This window comes from Leuresthes tenuis, unplaced genomic scaffold, assembly GCF_036924035.1.
Source record: "Leuresthes tenuis unplaced genomic scaffold, fLeuTen1.0.hap1 SCAF_4, whole genome shotgun sequence".
NCBI lineage: Eukaryota > Metazoa > Chordata > Actinopteri > Atheriniformes > Atherinopsidae > Leuresthes > Leuresthes tenuis.
Window position 1 is genome coordinate 36,023,871 of NW_027325358.1, and position 20,860 is coordinate 36,044,730.

At 41.3% G+C, this 20,860-nt stretch overlaps 1 protein-coding gene across 1 annotated transcript; it reads right to left on the reverse strand.

Moving 5' to 3' along the window:
* Window positions 1-1,363: 1,363 nt before the first annotated feature.
* ltv1 (LTV1 ribosome biogenesis factor) lies at window positions 1,364-19,667 on the reverse strand. Its single transcript, XM_072383630.1, has 11 exons — window positions 19,517-19,667; window positions 13,741-13,872; window positions 11,920-12,123; window positions 9,782-9,869; window positions 9,435-9,567; window positions 8,536-8,770; window positions 8,046-8,173; window positions 7,768-7,898; window positions 5,313-5,365; window positions 3,091-3,291; window positions 1,364-2,599 (listed from the first exon to the last, which is right to left on the reverse strand). The coding sequence occupies exons 1-11, from the start codon at window positions 19,517-19,519 to the stop codon at window positions 2,489-2,491; spliced, it is 1,419 nt and encodes a 472-aa protein (XP_072239731.1). The 5' UTR covers window positions 19,520-19,667; the 3' UTR covers window positions 1,364-2,488.
* Between the last annotated feature and the right edge of the window lie 1,193 nt (window positions 19,668-20,860).

Genomic DNA, 20,860 nt, shown 5'->3' on the forward strand with positions numbered 1-20,860 from the left:
TTCAGTTATCAGGCCCCTCTCTGTGGAACCAGCTGCCAGTTTGGGTTCAGGAAGCAGACACCCTCAGTACCTTCAAGATTAGGCCTAAAACTGACCTTTTTGACAGTTCTTATAGTTGGAGATGACTCAGGTGACCCTCAAACATCCCGTAGTTATGCTGTTATAGACTGCTGGGGGACCTCCCATGATTTTTTACCTTTCCGTCACTTTTTGCACACTCAGGATGGGAGGATTGGATCGAAGTGAAGTTTAGGTGCAATCTGTTAGTTTCCTTAATTAAGCAACTTTTTAAAAATTTTTAATTGGCTTTGAAGAAATTGGACCGCATCTCTGAAGTTCTATAAGATATTAATAAAACTGAATTGTATTTATTTGAATTAATCAAGTCTGAGGGCATTTCAATGATTTTAATGAGAAACAACCCAGCACAAGAGTATATAAAGGCACGTTTATTTACAACAGTTACAAAAGACAGACAAAACTTTAATTAATGAGTCTGTGTTCAAATACATCACCAAAAGGTGTTGTGTGGTGAAAGAAAAATGTTGGCTCATAAAACTATGGAGATCAATTTTACTGGCCTAGCTTAAGAAGAGAATTAATGTATTTAACATCAAATAAGAAATAAAATGGAATTAGTAACATATTTGTGCATCAAAACAGACGTTATGAGCACTTAGAAGGTGACAGAGCCTCGAGGAGGCAATTATTCCAACCTTAAGGTGGTGGTGGAAGTGTGTGGCTCGAACTCCAGATAAACACATACCAGATCGAGGTGGTTCCCACTGGAATGGTCATTTCTGCAGCTGCACTGAGTTGTGCCTTGGCTTTGTTGGTTCCACTGTGACAATCGAATAGTCTATTTTGCTTAGGAACCTTCCTACCAGAGTGAAATGATCTATAAGTCTCAAAGTGGCAGCTGTTCCAATTCTCCAAATGCTATTTATCTCCTTTAACATCGGTTACACCAGACCTCCTTTATGAAAGAAAGGAGATAATTCCATCCCACAATTCCTTGGAGTTGCAACTTTCACCACAATGCTCAATTATCTTTATCCAGTTGTACCAAATGAGAGTGAGCAGACTGGAACACTATACTTCACTCCAAATTGTTCTTGATATAAAGGTAACATTTCACATTTTCACTAACATGTTATTTGAGTTCGCCTTCATGTTACAGTGTGGTGCGATTGTATTATCGAAAGCAATTTTTGTAGAATGTCTATTGAACAGTAGTAATCAGTGCTGCAGACCCACACCACAGATTTGACCATGTTCAGGCTACATATAAAATGTGGCCCAAATACAATTTTTGCTCATATGTGACACATATATGATTTTTTTTGTAAATGAACAGCACAAGTCACATAGAATCCAGTTTATTCAATTCTGATTATCGCCACTTCAGTATGTGGTCATAAATCGCATTCAGATTGAATTTTTCAGTCTGTACGGTCAAATTGGAATTCATGCAACTTCTATGCACCATCAATCCTGTGCAGGCAGAAGTCACCACGTCTGCGTCTGTCTTTTCTAAACATGATGGACGAGAGCATAGATATCAGCCAGTGGAAGACCAGCAAGGTGCTGGACGTAATGAGCATTTGGGGGATAGTTCTGATCACTTGAGGTGAAAAAGCTTTACTGCTAGTACGGTTTGCCATTTGGGATAAAGGTTTTCCAATTTAAAAAGTTGATCCTAGTCAGCCCATTGCCATCAGTTTTCAAGCAATGCCATTATTAAATGGGAAAGGCATACTTTTACACCAACTGCCACATCTGTTTTGTTTTTTTGGGAAAGCAGTCGTTCAGCTGAATAGGTAAGCAGTATCTCTCCCACAAAATCCCTTTTATTCCATTAGCAAAAGAATCCAAACGTTCTTAGCAAATAAATAGCTGGTCATTTTGGGACATGCATCAGTGTGCTCTGTAGCCTGGAGTCAGATGAGAAGCCTGATGTCAACTGTGTCTGCTGATTAAATATAAAGCAACCACATACTGGTGGTTAGCTTAGCACAAATACACTGGAAACAAGTGGAATCAGTGGGTCAGGATTTATCAAAAGCTACTGTCTGCACTACTAACAATGGTGCAATGGTGAAGAAGGAATCACATTTTTGAAGCACAAAGTAAACCATTAAAGAGCCCGGTTGGCGTGCTTCCCTGTTTTAGTCGAAGCACTGTTAGCCAACAAACAAACATGACTCTGTACGTGCTTCAAAATTACCAATCAAATGTGGCTGGATGTGAGAAAAGAAAAAACCTCTTTGAAAAAAGGAAAAATGTTGGCTTGTTTTTATTCTTTTTGTGAAATTAATTGAAACTGATGTCGGGAAACTCCTTCCTTAAGTCTTGAAACCCAGCATTTACTCATTTCTCATGTCTGTCGTTGATTCCCATCGTGTGAGCTTCACTGACATAAAGTCCAGTCTGTTGACTGATCATTCCATCAACTGGCAGAAAGTGGGGATGCGTTGAGTGTCGGCTACTAAAGCTTCAGGCCTTGAACGCTTGTTCTCAGATTCATCATTTGCTTTTCCTGTCGTATCTTTTCCTCATTGAATGCCACCTTGTTGGCTTTCTTTTCAGCTCTCCTCTCCTGAACAAAACACAAAAGATAGATTTAACATATTGTACTGTACAAATATTTTTCATCTCAATTGTCAGCCCTTCTTCTCCAACTAGAAGTACTCATGTCTATTAAATAGACAGATGATTCCCTCAGTGAATATTTGATCTTTATTTATGATCATTGTTCAATTAAGTAGAATTCCTATGCTCTAAAATTTGCAGAAATATTTTCAGCCACAGATAAATTCACATTCAGTGCTCACGTGAACCATGTTTGTGGAACAAGGTCAAATTAAAGCTGCAAGAAGCACCACTTTGCATTTTGTGTATTGTTGGATATGTTCAGGCCCCCCAAAAAGGCAATTCATTCATCAGGAGAAAACAAAAAGACGACTGTAAGACATCACTGTGACACCTTTTTAGTCAAAACCTTCAAAATGAAAATGTAAAGTTCAAAAATTCAAAATCCAGTTTAACTCAGTCAGAGTGGCCTTTAATGAAGCAGCGAGTGTTCATTACCTTGCGATCTTCTTTGATGGCCTGTTTCCTCGCCCTCTTCTCTTCTTTGCTCTCTTCTTTGCTTCTGGGTTGAGACGACATGTGTGGCCGGTCTGACTCACTGATCTTGGTCTTGGTCTCTACCAGCTTGGCTGCAGAGCTTCTGGTGGAAAGGACATCTAGAGGGATGCCCGTCTTATTAGACACACGGATTAGCTTTGGCTGAGGACAAACAAAAAATGAGAGTTCCCTGATGTGGTCACTAGACATAAGACTGAACAACTCTGTCTTGCATAGTTTTCAGATATCTTCTGAAACAGGTTGTATTTCAGTATTATCTGGTATTACTCACTCTCGTATACATGATCACATGTACACACGTGGACAAAAGTGTTGGTACCCCTCAGTTAAAGAAGGAAAAACCCACAATTCTCACTGAAAGCACTTGAAACCTACAGAAGTAACAATAAATAAAATTTAATTGAAAATTAAATGATCAAAATCAGCCATTACTTTTGAAATGTTGATTAACATAATTATTTTTTTTTTAAAAACTAATGAAATAGGGCTGGACAAAGATGATGGTACCTCTATAAAAGATTGAAAACTATTTGACCAGAGTGACATGATTAACTCAGGTGTGTCCTTTCATTGACATCACAGGTGTTTCCAAACTCATAATCAGTCAGTCTGCCTATTTAAAGGGAGACAAGTAGTCACTCTGCTGTTTGGTGAAAAGGTGTGTACCACACTGAACATGGACAACAGAAAGCAGAGGAGAGAATTGTCCCAGGACATCCGAAAAAAAATTATAGACAAACATCTTAAAGGTGCAGGCTGTAAGACCATCTCTAAACAGCTTGAAGTTCCTGTGACAACAGTGGCTCATATTATTCAGAAGTTCAAGACCCACGGGACAGTAGCCAACCTCCCTGGACGTGGCCACAAGAGGAAAATTGATGACAGATTTTAGAGACAGATCGTTGGAATTGTATCCAAAGAGCCCAGGACAACCTCCAAAGAAATTAAAGGTGAACTCCAAGGCCAAGGTACATCAGTGTCAGATCGCACCATTCGTCGTTGTTTGAGCCAAAGTGGACTTCATGGGAGACGACCAAGGAGGACACCACTGCTGAAAGAAAATCATAAAAAAGCGAGACTGGAGTTTGCAAAAATGCATGTTGACAAGCCACAAAGCTTCTGGGAGAATGTCCTTTGGACAGATGAGACCAAACTGGAGCTTTTTGGTAAGGCACATCAACTCTATGTTCATAGACTCAAAAACCAAGCATACGAAGAAAAGAACACTGTCCCTACGGTGAAACATGGAGGAGGCTCAGCAATGTTTTGGGGCTGCTTTGCTGCATCTGGCACAGGGTGTCTTGAATGTGTGCAAGGTAAAATGAAATCTGACGACTATCAAGGCATTCTGGAGAGAAATGTGCTGCCTAGTGTCAGAAAGCTTGGTCTCAGTCGCAGGTCATGGGTCTTCCAACAGGACAACGATCCAAAACACACAGCCAAAAACACCCAAGAATGGCTGAGAGAAAAGCGTTGGACTATTCTAAAGTGGCCTTCCATGAGCCCAGATCTGAATCCATTGAACATCTGTGGAAGGAGCTGAAACATGCCATTTGGAGAAGACACCCATCAAACCTGAGACAACTGGAGCAGTTTGCTCATGAGGAGTGGGTCAAAATACCTGTTGACAGCTGCAGAACGCTCATTGACAAATACAGAAACCGTTTAATTGCAGTGATTGCCTCAAAAGGTTGTGCAACAAAATATTAAGTTATGGGTACCATCATTTTTGTCCAGCCCTATTTCATTAGTTTTTGTTTTTTTTAAATAATTATGTTAATCAACATTTCAAAAGTGATGGCTGATTTTGCTTATTTAATTTTCAATGAATTTTTATTTATTGTTACTTTTGTAGGTTTCAAGTGCTTTCAGTGAGAATTGTGGGTTTTTCCTTCTTTAACTGAGGGGTACCAACACTTTTGTCCACGTGTGTATATAGATACAGATTTGGCTTTTGTTGGTGACATTTGAAATGAGTGAATATTTGCAAAAAACAATACAGCTCATCAGTTTGAACACTAAATATTGTCTTATTAGTGAATTCAATTGAAAACAGGTTGAAAAGGATTTGAGAATCACTGTATTTTGTTCGGTTTACATTTTTAAACAATGTCCCAGCTTATTTGGAAATGGGTTTGTGTATATATATATTTTTCACATACCTTTTGTGGTTCTTCAATGACTTTGGGTCTGTTATATATGTTGGAATATGTACCTAGAGAAGACAAAGAAGTAAACAACATATACTTGGATAGATATACTTCTATCAGATGTCATACCAACACATTTCTCAGCATGAATACCAAACATTAAAGCTGACATCACAACATGGGTACAGTACAAGTTTTCTTCTTAATATTTAAGTTAAAATTTCAAAGCTAATAAACATCCCATATGACTGATGAAAAAAATAAATGAAACTGCAAACGCTAAATACACTGCCCGTCCAAAAAGAAAATCACACACCAATATATCGTTTTAGCATTCGCTGTGACTTTGTTTCGATAAGCTTCTGCAATGTCACAACATTTATTTCCGTCCAGAGTTGTATTCATTTTTCACCAAGATCTTGTAGTGACAATGGGAGCGCTGCACAAAGTCTTCTCAGAGATTCTCACTGTGGTTAAGGTCTGGACTCTGTGTTGACCAATCCATGTGTGAGAATCAAGTCTCATGCTTCCTGAACCACTCTACTCTACCGTTGTCATCTTGGATTATGCCCGTGCCATCAGGGAAGAAAAAAAATCCACTGATGTAATAACCTGGTCATTCGGTATATTCAGGCAATCAGCTGATCTCATTCTTTGGGCTCATAACGTTGCTGACCAACTGCAGCTACCCCAGATCGTACCTTACCCTGATGTGCCCATCACTCTGGAACAGGGTAAATCTGGACTCCTCAGACCACATGACCTTCTTCTATTGCTCCAGAGTCCAATCTTTATGCTCCTAGCAATATGTTTTTACAGCTCCACAGCTGTTTAGTCCCAATCTCTTGAGCTCCCTTCACACTGTGCGTGTGGAAATGCTCTTACTTTCACTATTAAACATGGCTGTGAGTTCTACTTTTGTTTTTTTACAACTTGATTTCAACGGTTTAAGTGATCGCCGATCACGATCATTCAAGATTTTTTTTCCCGACTACATTTCTTCCTCAAAGATGAGTGTTTCCCACTATCCTTCCAGTTTTTAATAATGCGTTGGACAGTTCTTTTAGGAAGTTTCAGCAAACTCCTGAGATTTTTTCTTTGCTTGATGCGTGCCAATAATTGACCCGTCTGAAACAGACTAATATCTTTTCCCCGACCACATGGTTGCTTAAGAAATGAGAAGCTACTCACAGCATCACTGACGGTTAAATAACTTGGTGCCATGTGAAAGATAATCATCCATGCAGTGAATACCAATACTTATCCACCTTGTCGTGGCATTCCCTTAAGTATGCTGTACCTGCCTGCATCTTACAGCACGCTACTGTGTGCTGGACTGAAGTCTCTTTCCACAGCCCACACCTGGGTCTTGCCTGATGTGGCAGACCCCGCCCTCTATTGTTGTTGTGCTTAGGGCCTGTTCTGGAGCTGCCATCATGAATGCGTCTGTGCTGTCTGTCAGCCCAGTTTTTTCTAGCCACTGATAGGACTTCCACGCCCCTCCTTTGTCTTAGTGTACAATCTCAGAGTGCTGGAATTGGGGTGAAACTCTCAATACATTTTAAAGAGCTTTCTTGTTTTTATATCCCTCCTTTGGCTCGGTTATTATTCCATCGGGGTATCTGATGATTGGCAGTATGTGACTTTGTTCTTCTCTCACACACACACGTATATACATGTGCCAGAAGGAATATGTAATCCTTACAGCGAGCTCTGGGTCTGCCCCGGGGCTTCCTCTCTCCAAGCTGGACGTGCCTGGAAAACCTCCAAAGAGAGGTGACCAGCAGCCATCTTAAGCAGATGCCTGAACCACCTCAGCTGACTCCTTTCAATTTTTAGGTTTCTCTGTAACGTCGATGGTGTCGACGTGACGCCGTCATCGAGCATTCGAAGTTCTGCGTCGAGGGAACGCGTTGCTCTGCAGTTCACCATGCCGGTAGGGGGGTGTGGCTGTGTGTTTGTGGGGCTTCAGGTTATAGCCGAATCCTTGCTTCTTCTTCCGGTCACAGTTAACAACAGTAAACGATGGCAACCGAGGTGGAGCAGCTGTTTTTGCAGATAGAGCTCATCGATATTGAAGAACAAATGCTTAAATTGCAAATGTTGAAGCGCAGGCAACAGAGAAGACGTTTGCAGAGGTGGTCGAGGCTGAATGAGTGAATTTACATCACTGGTTCACCCACTGAGGGACCTGGATGAACAAATGCACTTTCGAATGTAAACGGGCCGATTTGACGAGCTTCACCGTGTACAGCCATTAAGACCGGAAAAAGCAACTGCTAGAAATGACGTTCTGAGCGCACCAATCACAGCCCTTACAGTTGGAGGTGCACGTCAGGCTACGGCATAGGGGTCCACATGAGCGGCGTAGCTACGAAATGACGGAGAAGCATAAACTACGCTTAAGGCTGAACTCAGCCACCCTCTGAAGGAAACCCATTTCAGCCACTTAGAAAATTATACTCACTGATGATGGTCTCACAGTCCCACTTCTCCTGTGGAGTCTGTATAACAACAGTCTCCATTTCTTCTTCATCTTCCTCTTCTTCCTTCACAGCTGGAAGTTCTTCGGATCTAAAGTCGTCAGGCCTAAGACAGCTGATCCACAAACAGGACAAACTTTAATAAGCTAGAATTTAATCCTGTTCAAAAAACAATCAGCTGGGAAAATCTTGGTCTAATTACATGGTTTATCAAAATACAAATGCCTAAATAACATCAAGATGAAAGAAAAAAAAAGCTCACTCTTTCATTTTATGTTTGAAATAGTCTTTGACGACCTCTTCCAAGCGAGAGCTGTCCAGTTTTATAAAGCCTTCCAGCTCAGTGTTGTCCAGAGCGCCGATCTCGTCATCATCAAACTGTTCGTAAAACTGAAAAAACATACAGCAGATGGGGCTCAATGCTAAATATATTCATTCTGCTACATCGCTGTTATAGTTTTAGACATTCTAACCCAGGTTTTATTAGCATGTAAATCTCTTTGGCAAATCTCCAATGTGAAATCTGTGGAAATGTCCCAGGGCTGAAGTAATATTTTAGCCCCTGAGCTTGATGAGTCTGTGGAACATATTAACATTCACTGGATAGTGTAGTGGTGATTGCCACCTTCCATGTGGGAGACTTAGGTTCAAATCCCCTCCTTAGACAAGACCCCTGTACCCTCTATCTGTCTACCTGTAAGTCGCTTTGGATAAAAGCATCTGTCAAATGCATAAACATTAACAAGGTTTACCTTTTCAAAGCAGCTGTCAAGCAGGGAGAGCTGCTCATTCCTCCTCATCACGGACGAAGTCATAGAGTACTCTGTGAAGCGACTCTTTGTCTCCTCATCCATGAAAAGAAACTCTCGACTACAACCTTCCCCTTCCATGTGCTCGTTGGCTGAAAAAGCACCGTTGGAGTTAACGCTGCCTTCCTCGTCTGTGTCCTCCCATTCATCATCATCTTCGATGCTGTCACAGTCTTCTCTGTCACCCATTACACACGGATAAGAAATTAGTAACATCTCCATATTGGAAAAACTGTCTTGAAAACATTAGACTTATAAGATAAAAGCTCTGATTTCTAGCATCAGGTTACAAATTGGCCTGAAAAATCTGTATCATTCATTTATTCGTTTTTGCAAATAAAACCAAAAATAAGAAAACGAAAAAACAACTTTTTTCAGTATTCATGAAACTCAAATGAAAAAACAGATAACCACTTTGTTTTTTCAGTTTTCGAGTTTATGCTCAAATGAGTAATGGGAAAAAAATGGATAACGAGTGTTTCCAGTTTCATCCAATTTTGATCTGAAGCAAGTGAGCCGGAAATGACCGTGACCCGGGAGTGGCTGGGACAACAGAATGGCCAGACTTGAGGATCATTTAGATATGATTGGACAGCTTTTTGAAGATGGTAAAACGCATGCCGAGATTTCTACGCTGGCTCTGCTGCTAAAGTACTAACAACTGCAGCCTGGACCGGGCGGGACTGGACGTCCTGAAAGCACAGAGCGGAGTATCTAAGCCTGGAGAAAAGTCGTCAGATTTCTTAAATGACAGCTTCTCAAAAGCAAGCTAAGAAAGAAAAATTCTTCACACCAAACTTTGAGGAATCAAAGGAAAAATGTTGTGACATCTTGTGTCTTACCCCATGTCCAGGGCTCCACCAACAAAATTTGCTTTGACGATGAAGTCATCTTCTAGGATGTTATTGGGGTCATCAAAGTCAAAGTCTTCATCAAGAGCAGCTACAATGTCAGGGTCCATGTCCACACGAGGTCCTGAAAGAAAACACAAGAACCTGGTGACATCTGGGCATGAAGAGAACTAAACGGTGTATACAACATATGTTGAACTATGTTCTATGTTCAACATAGTTTTACACTGAAAATGAATTATCGTGGTTTATCTGATACAGTTTGAAAACATACAGGGAATAAATCTAATCTGAAAAAAAAGGTCATACACGACTTTTATTGATTTGAGCCGATTTACCTGAAACAGGAGCAGCTTTGTTCAGAAGCCCCACCTCCTCCTCAAACTCTGAGGCGAACACTGACGAGGGCAGGTGGATTGCAGCTGCCTGGTCATCAAACAAATCAGTCATCAACTTAGGGCAATGTGTGGGCATTCAGTCAATCAGACATGGCTTACTTTTTGGTAATGTAAGCAATGAAAACGAAAAAAAAAAAAAAAGGCATAACTTTGGCGATGGCCCCTCAGAAAAAGTATTCCAGCTCAAGACTTGAGCCAACAAGAAGAGTCTCAATCCAAAAGTCTGATAGCTCCACCATCAGCTGAAAAACGCAAGGAGCCAGCTGTCCCAAGTGCCCAACAAGCTTCGGAGGTCTCACCCTGACTTTCTTCAATATGGATTTCCATGCTAAGCCACAGTGTTTTATCTGTTCTGTGGTGCTTGCACATGAAAGTTTTAAACCTGTTAAACTTAAGAGACATTTGGAAACGAAAGACACTTCTCACAGCAACAAACCACTAGTTTTTTTTTCTATTTTTTTACAGAGCCAGAATTCATCTGTGAATGACAATGCCATAATCCCTGCCCTGGCTGTATTTGATACGATCGATCACATCATTCTGTTACAGAGACTTGAACATGTTATTGGGATTAAAGGAACTGCATTAGGCTGGTTTAGGTCATATTTATCTGATAGATTTCAGTTTGTTCTTGTAAATGAAGAATCTTCCTCACACACCAGAGTAAGTCATGGAGTTCCTCAGGGTTCTGTGCTTGGACCGATTCTTTTTACTTTATACATGCTTCCATTAGGTAACATTATTAGACAGCATGGCATAAATTTCCATTGTTAAACTAATAATACTCAGCTGTACTTATCTATGAAACCAGTCAGTTGTTCAGGCTACAAGCATGTCTTGACAAAGAACTAGATGAGTTTGAATTTACTGCTTCTAAATTCAGACAAAACTGAAGTCCTTATCTTTGGACCTGAGCGCTTCAGAGAGAAACTGTCTGGTTACATAGTTACTCTAGATGGTATTTCCTTGGCTTCTAGTTCTACAGTGAGGAACCTTGGAGTTATTTTTGACCAGAATTTATCATTTGACGCACATATAAAACTGGTTTCTAGGACTGCCTTCTTTCACCTTCGTAATATTGCTAAAATCAGGAACATCCTGTCTCAGGGTGATGCAGAGAAACTAGTTCATGCATTTGTTACTTCAGGATTGGACTACTGTAATTCCTTATTATTGGGCTGTCCCACATATTCTCTGAAAAGCCTCCAGCTGATCCAAAATGCTGCAGCCAGAGTTCTGATGAGAACTAACAGGAGAGATCATATTTATTTTCGGTAACATGGGTTCGCTCATGTGGCCTTCCAATATCCCTTAGTTATGCTGGTATAGGCCTAGACTGCTGAGGAACCTCCTATAATGCAACATTTTTTATTTTGCTCCTTCTACTCTCCATGTACATATACCATTATTATTGTAATCAATTTGCATTTCTTTTCTCAGCAGGTATCCCGACCCTTAACCATTTGAGGCAGATGGTTGCCCTCCCTAATTCTGGTTATACCAGAGGTTTCTTCCTGTTAAAACTTCCTGAGTTTTTTCTCTCCACAGTCACCTTGTGCATTATAGTTGGATTGAATTGCACTCCATCTTTGAAGTGCCTTGAGACGACAGTTGTTGTGATTTGGTGTTATATGAACAAACTGAATTAAATTAAAATGAATAGACGTTTTGGTTTTAGAGCAGATAATAGTACTGAGGTGGCACTTGAAGGAGACTGATGGCCTACTACTCAGTGAAAATAGAGGACACTGCACAATTTTTGTTAATTTAAATTCAATCAACCACAATATCGCACTGCATCATTTGGAGTTCTGGGTTAGAGTTGAGGAATAATCTCAGTTATTAATTTACTAATTTGCCTGGAATGTACCTTTCTGACCACGGAGCTCTGCAGATAGGACCCTGCTAACTATTCCCAAATTAGTTTGAGAAAAAGGGATATCAGGACTTTTCCAGAAGAGCCCACTGATGTCTGGCACACATGCTTTTTGGATAGAAGTAACTTAAGATAATAACAAAATAAGAACCACCATCTAAATATATCAACTGTTTCTTCTGATAGTTTAAAGCAAACTCACCGGAGTGTCCTTGCTCACGTCTCTTTCTCCTTCGTACTCTTCTTCATCTTGTAGGTCTAAAGGGTCTCTGTCATGGACCAAGGAGACAGCTGCAACGAGTTCAGATGGGGCAGATGCCTCCTTCAGGTGCTGCAGATAGTTGTAATCATCATCGAAGAAAACACCAAATTTTCTCTGCTCATCACGCCTCGTCTCTGCTTCCACCTGGCCAATACCAAAACCACAGTCATGGAACAACTTGAGGAATAACATTTCAGGAGTGCAGGGCTGCCCTATTTTTAGGCCGACTTAAAGGTGACATATTATGCTTTTTATTATGCTCATAGAACTGTCAATATAACTGTTATCATACTGATTTGAGCATTAAGCTATGTAGCACTGTCGCTGCAAATTGGCCTCAGATGCAAGCAAACGAGGCTTCCTGTGTGGAGCCAGCCAGAGATGTGCACAGCACTTGTAGTAATGCATGTGTACTGTTAATTACTGCGTTTAAAGTTTTTTTTGCATATTGATGTCATTGCATAATTGTACTTTGAGACCTACTTTTTTGTCAGATACATGTTGATAATGTAATGCTAGTGTAACGGGTTGGCTGTTGATTCCACTTCCACAGTGACTGCCAATCATATTTACCTATACTCATGTATCATGGACGCTCACTGGTTGGCAGGGCTCTCATCAGCGCATAAATATGGGCTGTGATGTAGACGCAGAGCCAGTATACGAGGACTGAGCCCATGGTAAGTTTGTTACACAAAGCACAGCGTTATGCTGAAACTGTATGTAATGTAATAATAACAATAGCATTGAATTTAATTAAATGTGTTGAAAAGTTTTTATTTTGTAAGGATAATATAATGTTTATTGTTAGCGATCTTAGCTCAAAGGCTAAGCTAAACTTGCTGACTTTCTTTCATGAAGCTGTGCCGAACGAGTGCTGTGTTTGACCATGAGCTGACCAGTCGGTTTCCATATTGTTATTCAGGCAATAAAAGTCCAGTCTGAAGCTGAAAGAGTGTTGTGTTGAAAACACACCTTGACCACACAGCTGCAGGTTGTCTGAGTTACAGAACGGAACCGTTCAACTAGAAAGCTTCAGTTAAAGTAATCCTGCATCCATCATGTTAATCTTTCAAAAAGTAACTAGAAGTAGTTGTGTGCCCTCTCCATTACCTATGCTGTCAGCACAAGCTACTGCTAAACAAAATGAATAATAAACCCTTTCTCAAATGCTTACATTTCCCCCATCTGAAGTTCAGGCACAGAGTTGGAACTGATCCCTCTTTGGGGCTCGGTTTCTTAAGTCCAGTGTTGAACTGAACCATGTTGGTAAAACAATTCAATGAAAAGTGGTTTCTTGTACAGACTAACACGAGATGGTAAATCAACCTCAAATATAGTTTATTCACTGTGCTCTTATCACCTCTGAGGCAGGTGGTAAATGCAAGAAACATGCTTCTATGTATAGCTGACAACAGGACATTCCTAGCAAAGGTCGCCTCATCTGTCTAGCAGGGTGGATGGTAGTGGGGCTCAGAGGTCAAAGCTTAGCAGAGGAGGTGGAGTGAACTTTAGGGGTGACATCATTTTGAAATAAAAATCAGAATGGCTTGTTGTAACCTTGTTGACCTTTCAAACAAAAAGAGCACTAAAATAATGGCACTTTTGGGGAGATTTTCAATTGCTGGTGATTTCAGACACCCTAATGTATGCTCTCAAGAACAGAAAAAAGGTATTATATCATAATATGTCCCTTTAAATTGGCTGCAAAGTAAATCTGGTCAATGCAGCTTCTACCGAGAAAAGACGGTGAATCCATACCTTTGTGGCAGGTAGGAGGACGTGCTGTGGTGCTTTCTCATCTGCAGCCAATGGGTCCCTCTGACTTCTGTGGACTAGGTGAAAGGTTACAGCTTTCTTCTTTTCAATAAATGATTTCTTCTTCCGATGAGGCTGGAAAAGAAAAAAAAACCCTCTTCCTTATTAAACCTGTAAAAGGTGCCCTCAAACAAACAACAACGTTTACACCACATTTTTTCCACACATTCCGTTACCAAACTTACTGCCGTTCTTTGAAGAATGTTTGGGTTTTTTTTTTAAGTCATACTTGAGTAGTGTAGAGTGGTGTCTCATGTATGTACTCAGCTGGCAATGCATTGAAAACATGAAAAATCCTGGAAAAATACTGCATGTGCATGTAAAACACTTTCAGAAATCAATGTCTGTGCACACAGTTGCCATCCACAAAAGCAAGCTCCAGTCTTACCTTGAAAAGAAGGCATATGTGAACATTTACCAGGAATAGCACACAGCTCATTTAGAACGTACTAAGAAAAAGTGGAAAACTGTTCTGTAATATTAATCAAAATTTGAGATTCTTTTGGAAATCATGGAACAGTACCATCTAGCTTGATATTAGTGCTGCATCTGATGGTATGAGGGTGCACTGCTGTCTACTGAACGGTCAGCTTAGACGCCTGAAAAGGCACAATTGGTGCTGAAACGTTCATACAGGCTTTTAGTATTTTCAAGAAAGGCCTTGCATATTTCAACCAGATACTGAGGGGGTAGTAGAAGAGTCAGGGTGCTGGTCTTGCTTGCCTGCAGCCCAGACCTGGCAAAAAATTTGTGCAACATAAAACACAAAATACGACAAAGACCAAGCTGGCCGCAAGTTGCAGCTGCAACACGCAAAGGTGGAGGTATCGCAGTGCTTGTTAACAACAGATGGTGTCATTCTGGACATGTCACTGTCAAGGAGAGGACCTGTACATTGAACTGCTTGCTGTAAATTTACTGCCATATTATCTACCAAGAGACTGTACCCGTGTAATTCTGATAGCGGTTTATACACTGCGCAAAAAAATAAAAGGGAACACCTAAACAACACAATGTAACTCCAAGTTCCATCACACTTCTGTGAAATCAACCTGTCCAGTTTGGAAGCAACACTGTTTGTGAATCAATTTCACCTGCTGTTGTTCAAATGGCACAGACAACAGGTGGAAATTAGAGGGAAGACAACCCTATAAAGGAGTGGTTCTGCAGGTGGTGACCACAGACCATTTCTCTGTTCTCATCCTTTTTGGCTGATGTTTCGGTCACTTTTGCATTTTGTCAGTGCTCTCACCCCTAGAGGTAGCATGAGGCGGTGTCTACAACCCACAGAAGTTGCTCAGGTAGTGCAGCTCATCCAGGATGGCACATCAATGCGAGCTGTGGCAAGAAGGTTTGCTGTGTCCCAGCACAGAGTCCAGAGCATGGAGGAGATACCAGGAGACAAGCCAGTACACCAGGAGACGTGGAGGGGGCCGTAGGAGGACAAGCCAGCAGCAGAACCGCTACCTTCTCCTTTGTGCAAGGAGAAACAGGAGGACGACTGCCAGAGCCCTGCAAAATGACCTCCAGCAGGCCACTAATCTGCATGTTTCTGCTCAAACTCCATGAGGGTGGTATGAGGACCCGACATCCACAAATGGGGCTTGTGCTGACAGCCCAACACCGTGCAGGGCGATTGGCATTTGCCAGAGAACACCAAGATTGGCAGATTGGCCATTGGCGCTCTGTGCTCTTCACGGATGAGAGCAGGTTCACACTGAGCACATGTGACAGTGTCTGGAGACGCCGTGGAGAACGTTCTGCTGCCTGCAACATCCTCCAACATGACCGGGTTGGCAGTGGGTCAGTAATGGTGTGGAGAGGCATTTCTTTGGAGGGCCGCACAGCCAGAGGTACCCTGACTGCCATTAGGATGAGACCCTCAGACCCATTGTGAGAACATATGCTGGTGCAGTGGGCCCTGGGTTAATTCGGTTCCTAGACCTCCTGTGGCGGAAGTGTGTCAGCAGTTCCTGCATGATGAAGGCATTGATGCTATGGACTGTTCTGCTTGTTCCCCAGACCTGAATCCAATCGAGCACATCTGGGACATCATGTCTCGTTCCATCCACCAACGCCACATTGAACCACAGACTGTCCAGGAGTTGACTGACGCTTTAATCCAGGTCTGGGAGGAGATCCCTTAGGAGAACATCCACCGCCTAATCAGGAGCATACCAGGTGTTGTAGGGAGGTCTTACAGGCACGTGAAGGCACTACTGAGCCTCATTTTGACTTGTCTTGAGGAATTTCCACTGAAGTTGGATCAGCCTGTAATGTGATTTTCTACTTTTATTTTGAGTATGATTCCAAATCCAGACCTCCATGGGATAATAATTTTTTAATGTTATTTTGTTCTGAACGCATTCCACAATGTCAGTGTTTCTCAATTCTGGTCCTCATGACACAGTGCCCTGCATGTTTTCGATGTTTCCCTCCCTCCACAACACCTGATTCAAATGAATGACTCCTTATCAGGCCACTGCAGAGCTTGATGACGAGCTGATCATTTGAATCAGGTGTGGTGGAAATTGAGAAACACTGCACTATGTAATGAATAACATTTAATAGTTCATTTTCAACTGATATATTTCATTCATTGAGATCTAGGAAGTGTTATCTTAGTGTTCCCTTTATTTTTTTGAGCAGCGTATATTACCTGCAGTCGTTGCCAGGCTACAAACACAACATTCATAGCAATTTCTGGAGATTTCAACCAAGTCTTCCTCTCACTTTCCCAGATAAGCAAGATAAAACATTTCAGGACCCACTACAGTTTTCTTATCATCCTTGGGTTTGTGTTGAAGACACCATCGTCTACCTGCTTCAGCAAGCAGGGAATGCAACACCAAGACTGTCTACAAGAAAGGACATAACCGACCATCTTTCCGGAGGAAGCTATGGTCCTTCAAAGTCTGCATCAAAATGTTGCATATCTTCATATCATAGTGGGGAGGGCAATCTGCTTTGCACTGATCTATTGGGGCAGCAGCGTCATAGCCAATGACTCAAAGAAACTGAACAAACAGAGAGAAAGCTTACGCTGTGCTGGTGACTGCTCTAGAGCCCTTGGGGTTTACTGTTAAAAGAAGAATGCTGTACAAATTAATATCAAATAAAAAATTTACTGAAAATTCCATCCAATTCTAGAAAGCCTAGAGACAGCTACAGACAGCAGAAGAAAGCCTGAGATACTCTGGCCTAAAGCATGCTAAAAGAAAGAAAGGGCAACCATTAACTTAGACCATGTCTGGTTACTAAAAAGGTCAGAAAGGAGATGTGCAAAGGACAACAGAAAAGGCTGGGGGATCATCTGTACCTATAGTGCAGAGAGATTCAGGACGAGTAGCAAGAACTCAAGAACACCAAAACAACCCCCAGCACAACCCAGATCCAGAAGGCAGCAACAGATCGATAGACTTGTGAAAGAACGAAGAAGCCTGAGGAATCAATGGAAGAGAGCTTCACACATTGAAAGAAAGGCTCTTGAGGCACTGTAGTGATCTCAAGCAGTGTCTGGCAACATTGCAAAGAGCAGAAAGTTTGAGAAAGCAACAAAAAGGGGGCAAACAAGGACAGCTTTTTATAGAGATCCCTGCAACTTTGTCAAGAACCTCTTTGGCAAAGAGAAATCTGGGACCTGCACATATCCATGAAAGAACTGGAGCAGTACCTGAGGAAGACTTTTTCTAACAGGCAAAGACACACACCAATTACCATTCCAGCTGACATGCCACCAATTCAACCTCCAGAGCACCAGATGGACACAAAGTCGTCAACATGGAATGAAGTTCACACGGTGAAGCAGGCAATATCATCAATATGCATCTGCAACAAACGGCATTCCATATACGTTTCATAAGAACACCCTGGGCATCCTAAGGTATCTCTGGAAACTAATGGTTGTGGCCTGGAAAAAGGTAATTATCCCACAATTGTGGCATAGAGCAGCAGGGATCCTGATTCCCAAAAAGGAAAACTCTATCAAACATCAACCAGTTCCGCCAGATGAATCTCCTCAACGTGGAAGGAAAAATCTTTTTCAGTGTAGTGGCCCAAAGACTGAACACCTATATTGACTCCTCAGTGCCGAAGACAAGAATAGGTGTTTTTTCCACATGCTTGTAGCATGCAATAACTGTCTGGCACCAGCTGCAGGTAACCAAAAAAGAAAAGATAAGTCTGCAAGTAGTCATCCTAGACCTTGCTAATACCTTTGGATCAGTACCACATGAAATGTTGTGGAGCACTTTCAACTTCTTCCATGTTCCAGAGGCAATAACATCTGTAGTTAAAGCCTACTACCAAGACCTCTAGTTTTGTGTAACAGCACAGCAGATTACTGGCAACATGTTGAGATTGGCATAATGGCAGGTTGCACCATTTCCCCCTAGCTTTTACCATGGCAGTGGAGCTTATATTTAGGGCATCACGATGGGTCATTGGAGGGGAGCCGTTGACTCACGTCCCATCAATCAGGGCATGCATGGATGACCTGACGACAGTTACAAAAGCGTGCACTAAACGCCTATTGGATAAGCTGCACGAGAACATCAGTCTTGCATGAATGGCATTCAAGCCCAGAAAGAAATCATGAAAGGCCGGGTTCTCAACCACAGATTCTCCATTAGTGGTTACCACATACCAATTGTCTTGGAGAAGCCTATAAAAAGTTTGAGATGGTAGCATACTGCAGACCTCAAAGACTCAAAGTTTTCCCTCAGACTTAGTAGGTACACTTTCAGTCCGGTGATGTAGAGTTCTGATGGCAGTCAGTTTGTGTTCTAGTGGATGATGTGAGTCAAAAAGCAGGTACTGGTCAGTATGTGTGGGTTTCCTGTAAATCTCATTGTTAAGAGTTCCATACTCTTCAATGTGCACTGATACTCCCCACCATCTAGTTCAGAACTGAAGAAGCCTTTCGGATGAGGGGTGAAACCTTCAAGATCCAAGAAGTCCAGTTGCCCTTATTCAAGCTCTTATGATTTCCTGGATGACTGAGCGTTTTCACAAAAATATCTTTATTTAATAAATCATTAACACATTCTTCGTGCTTATTGTAACGGTAAAGCAGCCTCATGCCTGTTTGAGCACAACGCAAACCTCTGAACTAACGGTTCACAAAAAGCACGTTCCGTTACCCTCGACATAATGTCACGTACATTTGCGTGTCGTGTCTTTTTGATGCCGAGAGGAACAGCCGAGAGAAAACATGAGACACGGCTTTAACAAGCGGCGCGCGCTCCCACGGTGTTGTGCCGAAATGAGCACCCCTGACGAGAAAAGCAGCCCCGAAAAGAGAAAGGCTGCCGTTTTTAAATGTCTTTCTGTGGAAATGTAACAGTAGCTACTGATATCGGCAGATAGCTGTGTTCTTAAAGGTACTAAAAAGCATGAGCCCATTTATCTTTATCGACTTTTAATTTCTGGATAAGCCATGCTGAGTCCCACAGTCCCGTGCCATGTAAAGAAAGAATGCCACGTGACTGACTGTCGCCAGTTAACATCACATTACATCAAACACCACTTTGCCATATTTACTTAGTTCACGTTACCAGCACGAATGAAAATAAAAACCATAGCTCGCTTTTTAAAAGTCCAGACCTTCTCGGTTGGTTTTAATTTCAAAACAATTTTCTTTGGCCAGTTTCCACAACTGCTGTTAATCTTGGTCGACGACTTTAATGGCGGATAGCTTAATCTATAAATGTCATCTTACCATTTTTTGACGACTTTATCCAACAGGTAAAGTATCAAAATCCCAAATTCGATTAAAATACCTATTCGAGAATGTGCCCTTTTAAATCCGGAAGCTACAGCTATTACTGATGCATGCTGGATTCTCCCTGACTCGTGCGAGATTGGATCGGAGACGGGGACGAAGTGGGAGGGATTCTCTGCTGTGATTGGTAGTTCGTCTTAATGTAGGCGTGGTCTCCCTCCACAGCTGATAGAATTTGGCATCATGCTCCCCTTTTCACCATGATGCCACTTCCTGACTGCTAACTAATGCCACCATAAACAGAAGAAATATGTCGAAAGGCAGTGAAGTGATGTCAAGATGACCAACATAACATGAACATTGCATATGAACTATTGTTCGGGGTTTATTTCACTCTGATGCATGTGTTGAAATGAGATAATATGGACATTTTAGTCAAGGCTCTGTCTCCTTCTTGAGTTTCACTGGCGGCTGGCAAAAGCACAAATTGCTGCATTACCGCCATCATCTGGTATACTGTGTGACCAAGCTGAGGCTATTTTCTAATGTTTCTTAATATTCAGTGCTTTATGGTGTATATTCGCCCAATGAAATAGTTCTGCTTAGATACTAGAATGTCTATTATATCCAACTTGAATCTATCTTCCTATTTGTATGCTTGTAAACTTTATATAATTTGTCCGCTTTCAACCTTGTAGTTGCATTCAGGTCTTAGGTTTATCTGCCAGTATTATGTAATCTTTCCTTTTCCTCTGTACACTACTTCCTTTAAATTCAACAAAACCAAACATCTTTTCTCTCCTTCAATAACTTTTATCATCTTTCTTTCAGCTTCTTATTTATGGTGCTCACTGCTGAGGTTAACTACTGTATCACTTTGATACTTTTTTGCAACTTTATCTGCAATTCCATTTAATTGTAGCAATTATGAGCAGTTGCCCAAAGAAAAATGATTCTAAGCCCAACCAAGCTAATTCTGAATGTTGATGTTGTGTTTCTCTCAGATTTTCTGCTTTGCTGTCTGAATGACTGTTCTCCAAACTAGCCAATGATAAGCTAGAGTCTGAACACATTAATGATCTTAATGATCTTGATCTTCAATGCAATCTACTGCTAACAATAATGCAGTTATTTCTCTTGTGTGAACAGACCTCACACTGATTGTTTTATTTACTTTGATAGAAAATTCAAGAATAACAAATGCAATTTTGTTTTATCTGTCAATAAGAATCTGGACATAACTGTAATAACAACCAATATACGTATGTAGAGTGTACAAGTTGACATTTAAAAAATTATGTTTGATGGAAAAAGTTCATTCTAAATAGAAACACTCAATGT

What these genes read in the sequence shown, in the direction of transcription:
- ltv1 (XM_072383630.1), bottom strand. An exon ending in ACGTGAGCAAGGACACTCCG is followed by an intron (nt 9,870 to 11,919) that starts GTGAGTTTGCTT and finishes TTTGATGACCAG; the next exon opens with GCAGCTGCAATCCACCTGCC. An exon ending in GGTGGAGCCCTGGACATGGG is followed by an intron (nt 8,771 to 9,434) that starts GTAAGACACAAG and finishes AATGGGTGACAG; the next exon opens with AGAAGACTGTGACAGCATCG.